The 12,093-nt window shown below is 39.7% G+C and overlaps 1 protein-coding gene across 1 annotated transcript in view; it reads left to right on the forward strand.

Moving 5' to 3' along the window:
* The first annotated feature begins 5,131 nt into the window (after nucleotides 1-5,131).
* PUM1 (pumilio RNA binding family member 1) overlaps nucleotides 5,132-12,093 on the forward strand; it is a 190,022-nt gene continuing 183,060 nt past the window's right edge. Inside the window, exon 1 of the mRNA XM_042782731.1 lies at nucleotides 5,132-5,494. Coding sequence (XP_042638665.1) covers nucleotides 5,132-5,494 — 363 coding nt within the window. The remainder of the gene's footprint in view (nucleotides 5,495-12,093) is intronic.

A 12,093-nucleotide genomic window follows, 5' to 3' on the forward strand; every position in this document is an offset into this window, starting at 1 on the left:
GGTTTGAACTGTCTTCTGGTTAGCTAGCAGTCACATGCCTTGGGCACTTGTTTTGCACAGGGCCCTGCAAATTATGCAGGGACCCTGCTTATAAATCCCAGGCACTTGAGATACATTATTGCACTTAATCATCATGGCAACTCTGTTTTCTGTTGCCCACGAGTAAGTTCCAGTTCATACCAACTCTATATGACAGAGTAGAACTGCCCCATTGGGTTTCTTAGGCTATAATCTTTATGCAAGCAGACCGCCACATCGCTCTCCTGCAGAGCAGCTGGGGCAGTTGGAACTACCAACCTTTCGGTCAGCAACCAAGGACTTAACCATTGGGTCACCAGGGCTCCTTGACAACTATTAAATATATATATATAATCCTTTTACAAATGAGGAAATGACAGCAGGAAGATTAAACAAGGCCCCTGTGTTAGAAAGCAACAAAAGGGTTTGAATCCATCAATTCTTAACATAAGAGTCCTACGGGCTGTTGTAATTTGGAGGTGAGCTTGCGAAGGCGCGGAGGCTGAAGAGGTGCTTCACATAAAGACTCCTCTTAACTCTGTTGAGCGTCACTATCCAGACCCCGGGTGCTCAGCTCGGTGGTGTGTGGGAGCAGGGGCGGGTGGGGCGGGGGCCGCGCAGTGCGCTCTGTGGGCTCTGAGGTGTTGGCCAGCGGGATCCCACCTCCTGCCCTCGGCGGCGCGCGCTTGCCTGGCGGGCGGGCACTCGCGTGCGCAGCGGTTGTGTTTCCTGCAAGTTTCCCAAGTTCACACAGGCCCAGGGTTGGCATGGCAACCAGGCAACCTGTTCCAGAGCCGCCTGCCTTCTCTGCACATGCTGCTGCCACTGCCGGAGCCGGGGCCAGAGTCTATCCCATGATGCACCGCGCCAGCCCAGTCCCCAGTGGGCCGCCATGTTGTCGGAGTGAAAGGTAAGGGGGAGCGAGAGCGCCAGAGAGAGAAGATCGGGGTGCTGAAATCCATCTTCATCCTACCGCTCCGCCCGTGAGTATCTGCACCCCGCCGGGCCCAAACGCTGCTCCGGACTCCTAGCGTGCAGATTGTCCCATCGTATTGGGGTTTGAGAGCGGTTGGGGGGGTGAGAAGGGCTTTGGAAAAACCGCCGGGGCCCTGGCTGAGGCTTCTCACTCGCTGTTCCTCGTACATGTTTTGGAGTCAGCAGCAAGGCCCCTATTGTTATCAAAGGAGGGAGGGGGTGGGGAGCGGGGTGGAAGCGAGGAAAATGCCGGAGGTTTAGGCTCAGGCCCGGGGCACGAATGTGCCTCTACATTTCTGCCCAGCCCTATTGGGAGACCCCGAAGATTGAGGTTGCCATTCGGATTGCTTTTTTGATGGGTTTGCGAAGCCCAGAGTCTTCTCTGTAGCCATGAAGTGTCTAATTCTGTGCCACCCTGGATCTCTTCGACTTCTTGAGCTTCCATGGCAGCGCTGAAAGAGCAGGAACAATAAATCGCTTGAGAAGCAGCCATGGCCCTTGTCCACAGGGGAGACCCACCGTGGGGGAACTTTGAGAGCCTTAAACGTGGAGAAGTGGCGATCAGGAAGTTTCAGATCGCTTTTTAGGCTCCTTAGTGTTTGTGGCCTTTTGTTTCCGTGAGAGCTGATGTTTTTGGTGGGTTCTTCCTCTTTTAGCCTCCTTATGTTGTTTGCCTTTCTTAACTCAAGAGGGGTTCATCCTTCAGTAGTAGGAAAAACATACACGATACTAGATAGTTTTAGTCCTCACACACGAGCTTGGTAAACATAGGTCATTTGTTATACTTGTCAGTACCACTCCCACGTCAAGTAAGGAATACGCGCCCATAACTTTTTTCTTCCATTATAGTCCCCCCGCCACGATCCACAATATTACGAGAGGTTTTATGCTCTCCAAGTTGTTACTCTTCATTGTCTAATTAAGAAAACTGTTTTTAAGTTCTAAGCTCTTGTTATCAATTCACTCACTTCGTACTCTTACTGAGATTATTAAGAATGAGAGTTTATGAGACTTTTTTTTTTTTTGATTTGTTTTAAAGTCAGTTATTCCTGAAATAGGTTAGTAGCTTTAGTTTTTTTTTTTTCCCCTAAAAAGAAAACACTTAGAAATTCATAAAGACAAGGCTATGTGGCTCCCGATGCAGTTTTATTGAGTGAAATAAACAATTTGACCTATTGCTAATTTTAACTTTATAAGATACACTTGGGAGCTATTGGTTCTTTATCTTGATCTTTGGGAAATGCTGGATTCTGAACTCTGAGTGTTTTGCTTTAGTCTCAGTTGAAGTCATTTTGTTCATTTGGCCACAGCTTTTTGAAGTTGGAATATGTTTAGTTTGGGTCTGAGTCGAACAGCTTTAAAATAAATTTATGACCACAGAATGTTCGTTCATTCTGGTAAAAATAAACACCTTTTAAACCACTAAGCATTTTAGTAAAAGGTGAACCATGTAGATAGATGAAAACATATTTCTTTGACGTGTAATTTATTAGTGCTATTAAAACAAAACCCAACTTGCTGTAAACTGAAACTGGAAGAGTAGCTACAATCGGCACTTAATTCTAGTTACTTAATTTTTATAATGTGCCACTTAGTTTTATAATGTATCACTTGTAAAAATCACATTTGAAACGATACACATATAACTTTTTAGTGAGTGCTGAGAGTTTCCTAAAAGACCTTAGCCATTAAATGTTTAAATGTCTAATGTGTAAATGTTTTCTAATATTTAGGTGACTTTATTTCTTAAATTTTGTGTTGCAGTTGCTAAGATATTACAAAACCACCCAAGACCCATATTAATTGCTTAGGTGTTTGCTCACTTTCAAGCTGTCCCTTCTGCCAGGGTTTCTCTGAGAAACTACCTTGCTTCATTAGGTAAAGCAGGAAGTTTCAGGGTTTACTGATAGCTTTACAAAAGCCAATTGTTTTGTTTGAAATTTTTATAGGAGTTCCCCCACCCCCATCCCTTGCTAGAATGAAGTCGTGTTCAGTGTGTTTCAGTGGTGGTAACATTTTTTTTTTTTTTTTTTACAGGAAAATTCCTGGTTAAATAGTTACTGTGGCAAATCTTTTATCTCACAAAAGATTGTATTTTGCTGTTTTAGGAATTTTCTTAGGAACTGGAGTTCCATCACCTTAACTGGGGTCTTCATTACGGCGACTTTAAATTTACCAAAACGTTTCATGTTACTTCAATTAAACACACACACACACACACACACACCCCAAAACTTATGAGAAATAGAGGAAGAATTTCTTCCACTTTCTGGATGAGGAAACAGGCTCAGAGCAGTTGCTAGTTTAGTGGCAAAATTTGCAACTTGGTATTTCTGGCCTTCCTTGGAACAGATCCTGTTGATTGAGGATCCCTTTGTAGAATAAAATGGAATTGACCAGTAGTAGTAAAACGGTTATTAATTCTTTTGAAAATCAAAGGAAGAGGCATTATAATGATTTGTACTTTCCAAGGACTGATGGTGAAACACAGCTATCCCTTTCTGGTTTTGGTACTTGTGCATGGACAAGATTTTATCATTCATGAAGGCAGAAACTGAAGTATATAAATGGCTCAACTACCCCAGTACCATAGTAAGATGTGAATGGATTGGAATTAACTGAAAATAAGCATTTCCGAATCAGGCTTTGGACAAATTACAAATTTCATCCTGTCTTCAAAACGTGAATTAGTTGTGAGAGTGAATTCTATCAGGAGTTTTAATTTCATTAAGAGAAATAACTTTAGATTTCTCATAAATCTTGTGAGGTTGTTTTTGAAATGTCAGAAGGGCAGGTTGAGAAAAGTTATTTGTAGCAGTGTACTGTTAGGTTGATAGCCTTGAAATTAGACTTTAGTGGCTGTAGACAAGGCATGTTTTAATTGGTAACTGATTTAATTACTTTGTAGCATTTTTTTTTGTTGTTACAGGTGGCTGACAAGTGTTCTAGCTTGCACACTCTAGTTTTTGATTTTAAGCAATTTAAATAGTAATGTTTCATAGTAGTAACATTTTAGAATTCTTTGTTGATGGTTCCAGAACAGAGTGGCAGATGCATGTGAGAGAAATAGTACCCCTATTGAATTACGGGGGAGCAGCAAGGGGTTTGAAGAAACAAATTACATTTGGGTGCAAAACAGATTGAATTTTGAATTGCTCCTCTTCTCACTAGCTGAATGGCTTTGGGCACATCATATAACTTTTTTGTATCTTAGAGGTACAGAAAACAAATATACTACTCAACAACTTAAAAATCGAATAAAATGTTTTCATCTGTAAAATAGTGATAATAATTCGTTTCATTGTTTTTTATAATGATTAAGTAATGTCTGTAATATACTTCTAAATGACGGTGTTTTGAGGCCTTTGATTTTTGCACTGAGACTTTCTGTAGTAGTAAGGTGTTTGATTTGTTCGCTTCCTGTTTATAGGAGTTGGAGTACTAATGGAATCATGATGTAATTAAAATAGTAAATTATTGGTAAAAATCTTTAATTTTTTTTCATCAAGAGCATCTGAGGAGAAAGTTCAGGCTAGGAACATTGTATTGCTGTTCTTGGTAAGAGGATCTTACTGTTTCTTTGAGGAGTGTCCTGTGACTGTCGGACATTTTAAAGGATCCTTTCAAGTTTAGATATTCTGAACATTGCTAATTATATGAGGGGTTGTTTAGGTTTTTGTTTGGTTTGTTGGCATGTATCTGCTCCAGCTCTAAAGTTGTGACATTTTGAAAGCTCCTGTTTATTAAAAAGTACCTACCTTGGTTGGTTTCAAATACAGGTAAGTTGGCTGAGAAGGCATTGATTGACATCCAAATTTATATTGTTACTTTTTTGAAGACATACACATAAGTGTCCATGAAATTGCAATATTGAGTCATGATCCGAGTACCTTGTCAGAGTGCCTTCCACTGTTTCCATAAAGTGTTTACTCAGCAACTTAGAATGGAGGTTCTACTTTAGGAAATTGTGTATAGTAAAACATTTAGTAATTTACGGTAGAAAGTGTTTGTAAATGACTATACTGCAAAAGGCACAGGGCTTATATTTTTCTATTGATGAATGTTAAATTACTTTTGTATAAAAAAATTGCAAATATTAAATATTTCTAACTTGTGTTTCTTCTCAGGTGTTGGTGGAATGAGCGTTGCATGTGTCTTGAAGAGAAAAGCAGTGCTTTGGCAGGACTCTTTCAGCCCCCACCTGAAACATCACCCTCAAGAACCAGCTAATCCCAACATGCCTGTTGTTTTGACATCTGGAACAGGGTCGCAAGCGCAGCCACAACCAGCTGCAAATCAGGCTCTTGCAGCTGGGACACACTCCAGCCCTGTCCCAGGATCCATAGGAGTTGCAGGCCGTTCCCAGGACGACGCTATGGTGGACTACTTCTTTCAGAGGCAGCATGGTGAGCAGCTTGGGGGAGGAGGAAGTGGTGGAGGCGGCTATAATAATAGCAAACATCGATGGCCTACTGGGGATAACATTCATGCAGAACATCAGGTAAAAAATAAGTTCACTATTTCAGCTTTGAAACTCTATGATCTCTGTCCACTTAGGATATTTGCTTTCAGTGAATGTCTTTAAAACCTAAATTGCTAATTAAGTTTGATCTAAACAGTCACTTGATTAAAAGGATAATTTGTTGTAATGTTGTCACTCAGTCATTTATCTTTCTAGTGCTAAACCATAAATAACCAATTCATTTGAAAAAAGACAAGATCGTTTTTATGTGCACAGTGCATTTCTGGGAATACTTTTTGATAAAGAATATTTTTTTTCCCGCTTGCCTCATAGGCATTTAAGAACTGCTTGGGCTGTTAAAAATATGTTATTTTAGAGTCTTGTCTGTTGGGTGCGGATTGTTGTTGTTGTTGGTGCGGATAACTTGTTTTTAAGTTACAGTTGAAATTGTAGGAAGTTGACATACCAGCTGCTCAAGTGAAGTTTATTTGAAATAGAACTGATATTTCTAATGTTTTTGTCAGAGAAGAGTGGTTGTGGCATTTAGGTTTCAACCAGTTTTGTCCTCTTTTTCTAAACTCATTTTTGGTTTTGGTTAATTTTAATGTGTTTAATTTTATTAATTCATAGCCATAGCTGGAATCCCAGCATATTTTACTGAGAAGAGTATTTAGCCTGCTTTGTGTTTCTTAACATCCTGATAGTGATGAAAGGGTTCAAATGTTTTTAATTAGACTATTTGAAGTATAGATTAAATTTTTGAAGATTCATTTTATATTGCCAATCTTGGTGAACTAACTAGCCAAAAGAACCGATATATTTCACTAGGTGGCAAGTACTTTTATCCTGCTTAAAAAACAGTCAGGGATTTACAAATCTGGATTGTCAGTAGTACTATCCCCTAACCCCTCCAAAAATGGCATCCTGTGTACCATAGTTCTTTGCCACAGTAGAAATGAGGGGCAGAATTTGTCCTCTGAACTTAATGGGAATTTATTGAGCATGTTGATCATAGTTCTTTGGTTTACTGGCACAGTCATCAATAATTAGTGCTGCTTCATAAGTTAACCATGCATAGAGATGAAGTATAAGGTATACTAAGAAGTGTAAAACATAGGGAGCTTCTTCCTGGGCACTGAGGGCATTAAACAAAATAAAACAAAACAAAATTTAATCTATTATTTAAGGCACAGTATTTATTTGTTTCTTATTTAATTGCAATCTTGAAGGAAGGGGCAAATTTTAATTATTTTGATAATCCAGTCCCTAAAGTTTGCTCATATAATAGCGCATCAGCAGAAATTTATTAAATACATTGAGTCCCTAACCCTTTGGCCTTTAAATAAAATTGGGGTAAAAGGACATGGTCACAAGTGTAAAGGCTTTGAATTTAATTCAGTAGGCGGCAGGTTTTTTTAATATGCATGTGTGGAATGGCTTTTATCCAGTGGTGCTTTATGAAGATGAAATGGTAATAAGAGATTGGGATAAAGGCTGAGGCTAATTGGATAGCTGCTCCAACAGCCCCCATGTGAGCAGTGGAAAAGAAAGTATGGGACTGAGGTGTGTGTGGAATTTGGTGGCCAAATTTGAAATCTTAGTGCCCTGGGAAAGTGAGTGGGCAAATCAAACTCTAGGTCAGTCATAGTTAGAGCTAAGATCTAAGATGTATCTGGTTGTGATGTGCTGGTCAACAAACGTTTATTGAAGGCTCTGTCTTATACTGAGCCCTATCTAAGGAATCACATCTGACTTACCGAGCAGTGTTACCCAGGTCAGTTAGCGAATCAGAGTCAATGTTAAACAGGAACCTGTTTCCTACCTGTTGTTGTTGTTGTTGTTTGCCGTCGAGTCGGCCCCAACTCATAGCGACCCCTCCTTGGGTTTCCGAGGCAGTATCACTACGGAAGTAGTATTGCCCAACCTTCCTTCCGAGGAGTGGCTGGTGGGTTTGAACCGCCGGCCTTCTGGTGAGCAGTCAACTGACTTAGGCACTATGCTAGAGGGCCAAAACTAGTGATATAGCTTAGAATTGACAGGCATTATAACATAGTTCTGTTGTTTCAGATGCATGAGATAATGAGCAGTACTGGGAAACTCTAGGGGTAGTTGCTGTGGTGCAAATGTGGGCCACATCCTATAGTCATTATAACATAACTTAGCTTTCATTTCTCAGGAAGTGTTCTGAAATTTTTATGTTGACTGAATGAGGGAGGGGCAGAAATGCTTCGGATTTGTACTTTGGTAAACCAGTGGATCAGTTCAACTGTCCTGCTGTGAGACAGGTGGCAACATTAGGTAGAGGATAAGTAGAGTATGTGAAAAGGGAGGATCATATCTCTAGGTTGAGAATCAGTACTTTGATCAACCACTGATATTGATAGGATGTCTGATCTGTCTGGTAGGGCTGGGAAAAGATTGAAAACCATTGATGATAATAGAAACATTCATTAGTAAGCACTTAGTATGTACTTAGGTGCTCTGGTGACATAGGGGTTAAAGCATTTAGTTGCTAACCAAAAGGTTGATGGTTCAAAGTCAATAACTGCTTTGGAGGAGAAAGAAGAAGTGGTGTGCTTCCGTAAAGATTTACAGTTTTGGAAACCCTATAGGGCAGTTCTACCCTGTCCTAAAGGATTTCTATGAGTCAGAATTGATTCCACAGTAATGGGGTTTGGTACGTAGGTATTTAGTTTGTACTAGCACTATATCTTACCTGTATTTAATCCCCCCAACAAGCTTGAGGGACATAGTATTGTTTTTTGAGAGATGAGTTAACTGAAGCTTAGTTACCTAGTTTCAAAATCAGTTATTTTTGATTCCAGAGCCCATATTGTATGTGTACTTCTGCTCCTCTAGCCTTAAAAACAAAGCAAAACTATTGCAACAAAGCACATTCCAAAGTCAAAGAATTGTTTTGCCAAAATTTGGCTTGAAATTTAGAGATTGTAAATGTACTAATAAGGAGATAAATACAAATGTTGGCTTTTCTCCTATAATTACAGAAGCCTTTTTGCTACAAGAGTAGTAATGCTAAATTACCCCCCCCCCCTTTGAGTTTTGTTTTTATTACATGGGTGTTTGCAGTAGTTATTGTGGGCAATTTATCACTGTAGAGTTAGAATAACAGAATAAGCGATCTTGTTGCCAGCATAGCCTGCCATGATGCTGAGCTGAAGCTGGTGGGTCTGTTTCCACAGATTTTTTTTTTAAAAGACCATTTGAAATAATGGAGCACACTTGAAGATCGCCAGTGAATAGATGAAAAGACTGTCATAGGCAGTGATGCCAGCCCACAGTATTGAAGGGAAGGAAACTAGTTACAGTGTCATGTCTTTTATGTCTATTTCTGTCATTACTCCTTTTTAGTGCTGAAGAAACTGATGCTATGGGAAGGAGGTTTAAATTCATCCCAGGTCTGTCTACTTCCAAAGTTCTTGGCACACTACTTTCCTCTTTTAGAAAACAGATTTGAGATTTATTTTATGCATGAAAGTTATTATTAATAACTTTATAAGCAATTATATTATGGTCTTTCTGTATCTGTTTTTTCCTACTTTAAGAATATAAATCTATTAAGTATCCCTAAGTTTTAATACATAAAATTAACTCAAAACCTGCAATTTTTGACCAGTCTTGGAGATAAAAGTTTTGGTAATTTTTCTTTTGGACTGTATAATTATACCCTTACTTAACAATTAAAATTATGCATGTGGACCAAGATGCTGTAGAACACGAGAACACTATAGATCTTCCCATCTAAGTGAGTAGTATTTATTTAAAAATGTTGTATACTTACTTTAATAGTAATTTTTATTTCCTAAGATTTCTTTTCTCTGAATAGCATTAAAAGTTTCATCATGCAAAGCCCAGGGTCAAGTCTTGACTTGTAATTATTTTTTTCTCTTATTGTGACATCTGTTTTCTCTGTAAACTGCTCTGAGATAAAGTGGCTGATGAAATAGTAAAAAAAAAAAAGAAAATTAAAGGTCAGTTGGTTGGGCTGTGACCTCTTTGCTGGATTGTAAGGGGCAGAGATGGGTAGAAACTCTGCTGTAGGGAAAGGAAATTTGGAGCGTAGTTCCATAGAGCTTGCTTTCTTTTGTTAGCAGTCTTTTTTTTTTTTTTTTAATTTTATTGTGATTTGGGTGAAAGTTTACAGAGCAAATTCCTCTTCCATACAGCAGTTCATACACTTTGTCTCATGACATTGACTGCAATCTCCCACAATGCAACAGCTCTCCTCCCACTTCTTCCCCATCGCCACTTTTTCCCTGTGTCTTTTCCTCCCATGAACTCCTGTGCCTCGAGCTGTCTCCCTATACATACATTGCCTTTCTGTTCTCCTATGATTGATCTCTCCAAGGAGTGTATCTACCTAATGTTCAGCTCATATGCCTGTCTTGTTTGGCTGGAAGCCACAGGAGTGGGTTCAGTTCCAGACCTGAAGGACAGCTAGGGGCCATAGTCTCAGGGGTTCCACTAGGGTCTCTCAGACCAGCAAACCTGGTCCCTTTTTTTTTTTTATGATTGTGAGTTTTGTTCCACATTGTTCTTCCACTCTCTCCAGGATCTCCTACATAGATCCCCCTCCAAGTGGTTGACAGTGGTAGCCAGGCACCATCTACTTCTGGTCTCATAGTCATATAGGCTGAGGATCACATGGTATACCAGTCCCTTAGACTAATGGTTTCCATGCATTTTTGGTTTTCTTCATTCTTTGCTCTGGACAAGGAGAGACCCATCATTGCTTCTAGATGGCTGCTTGCAAGCTTTTGAGATCCCAGTCTCTACTGACCAAAAGTAGGATATGGAACAGTGTTTTTGTGTAGTATCTTATGCCAGTTGAACTTGATATCCCCTGTGACCATGGTCCCCAGCCCACAGGTCCAACTACTTGTTCCCTCTGGGTAACTGGCTGTGGCCAAGAAGTGACTACAACCTTGTCCCTTGTCAGCTCTACTATATAAGTGGGAATTCTTACAGAAAATACAAATGCACTTGTAGAAACATTGTCTGCCAACCCTATACATGGTCATGGGCACACTCCTCCCAGCATAGACATACCTAACACTTCAGCCTGTATACCCATCTGTTCACCCATATACCAATGTTTGCCATCACTGACAATGCAGTATTGTATGTGCAAAAGGATTCATTTTTGTTGTCTGTACCTCCCATGCACCTCTCTGTGTCTTCCTCTTCTTCACTGCCACCATGTTGATCACTCACATCTGGTACATTGCCCTTCCCTTCACCCAATCAATACTTATCTCTACCTGTCTAACAGTGTTCCCTCCCTTCCTCTTCCACCCTGGTAACCAACAAAGAAAATTTCCCTCCATATATAAACCTTTCCTTGACTTTTTACAATAGCAGACTAATACAATATTTGTCCTGTGATTGACTTATTTCACTCGCATAATGTCCTCCATTATTCATCCACATTATCCAGTGTTTTGCAGATTCTGCGTTATTCTTTAGGGTTGCATAGTATTCCATTGTGTGTATGTACCATAGTTTGGTTATCCATTCTTCTGTTGATGGGTGCTAGCAGTCTTTTGGCTGTAGTACGTATCATAGACCTACAGCCAGTGAGAGAGAATTCTAGGCAGCCAGGCAAAATTCAGTGGGTTGCTATTCTCTTTGACTCTACTTGTACCCAGTTTTTCTTTAATTTCGTGTCTTCTGTCTTTCAGTGGTATACTGACACCCACCTCTGACATATCTATTATTCTTAGTTTGCAATGGTTGTGAATTAATCCTTACCTTGTAATTAGAAGGTTGTAACTTCCCCATATTGTTACCAGTTGCCATGGAGTTGATTCTGACTCATGGAGACCCCATGTTTGTCAGAATAAGAACAGTGCTCCATAGAGTTTTCAATAGCTGATTTTCTAAAAATAGATCACTAGGCCTTTCTTCTGAGGCAACTCTGGGTGGACTCAAACCACCAATCTTTTGGTTAGCAGCTGAGCCTCTTAACCATTGCATCACTCAGGGACTCCTTCCACAAACCTAGGAGTCTGTTATTCTCAGGAGATCCTTTTCTTTTATCCCTGCTGTGTTGAACTCTGTTAGACCCTTGACTGTCTTGTCTTCCTAGGTAGAGTGCTTAGTTCAGCACTTGAGCCACTGGTATTTAGTTAACATCATGCATTAAGGCTGAATAATGCATGATTTATATTTTCTTTGTTTTCTCTTATCTCTGTACTCTTAGAACCTTTTATCATTTTACACACACACACACACATATATTATACTGTTTTATTCTGTTTTTGGTGAAAGTCTACACAGCAAATTAGGTTTCCATTTACAATTTTTATACATACTGTTAGTGACTGGTTACATTTTTTGTAATGTGTCAACTTCTCTTATTTCTGTTTGGTGATTCTGTTTCCATTAATCTAGATTCCCTGCTCCTCTTCCCCTCTGCTTCTCTTCTCATTTTTACTTTATGGTAAATGTTGACTGCTTGTCTCATATAGGTGAGTTTTTAAAGGAACATGGTACTCACAGGTGAATTCTTTTCTTTTTTAAAAGAATTTTTATGAGCCAGTCTTTTATTTAGCAGAGAGGTGACCTCCAGGTTTGGTGGGGTTCCTCTAGTCTCTACCAGTCTAGTAAATCTGCCCCCA

Source organism: Orycteropus afer, unplaced genomic scaffold (genome assembly GCF_000298275.1).
Source record: "Orycteropus afer afer isolate SDZICR_OR568_19922 unplaced genomic scaffold, OryAfe1.0 scaffold00433, whole genome shotgun sequence".
NCBI classification, from domain to species: domain Eukaryota; kingdom Metazoa; phylum Chordata; class Mammalia; order Tubulidentata; family Orycteropodidae; genus Orycteropus; species Orycteropus afer.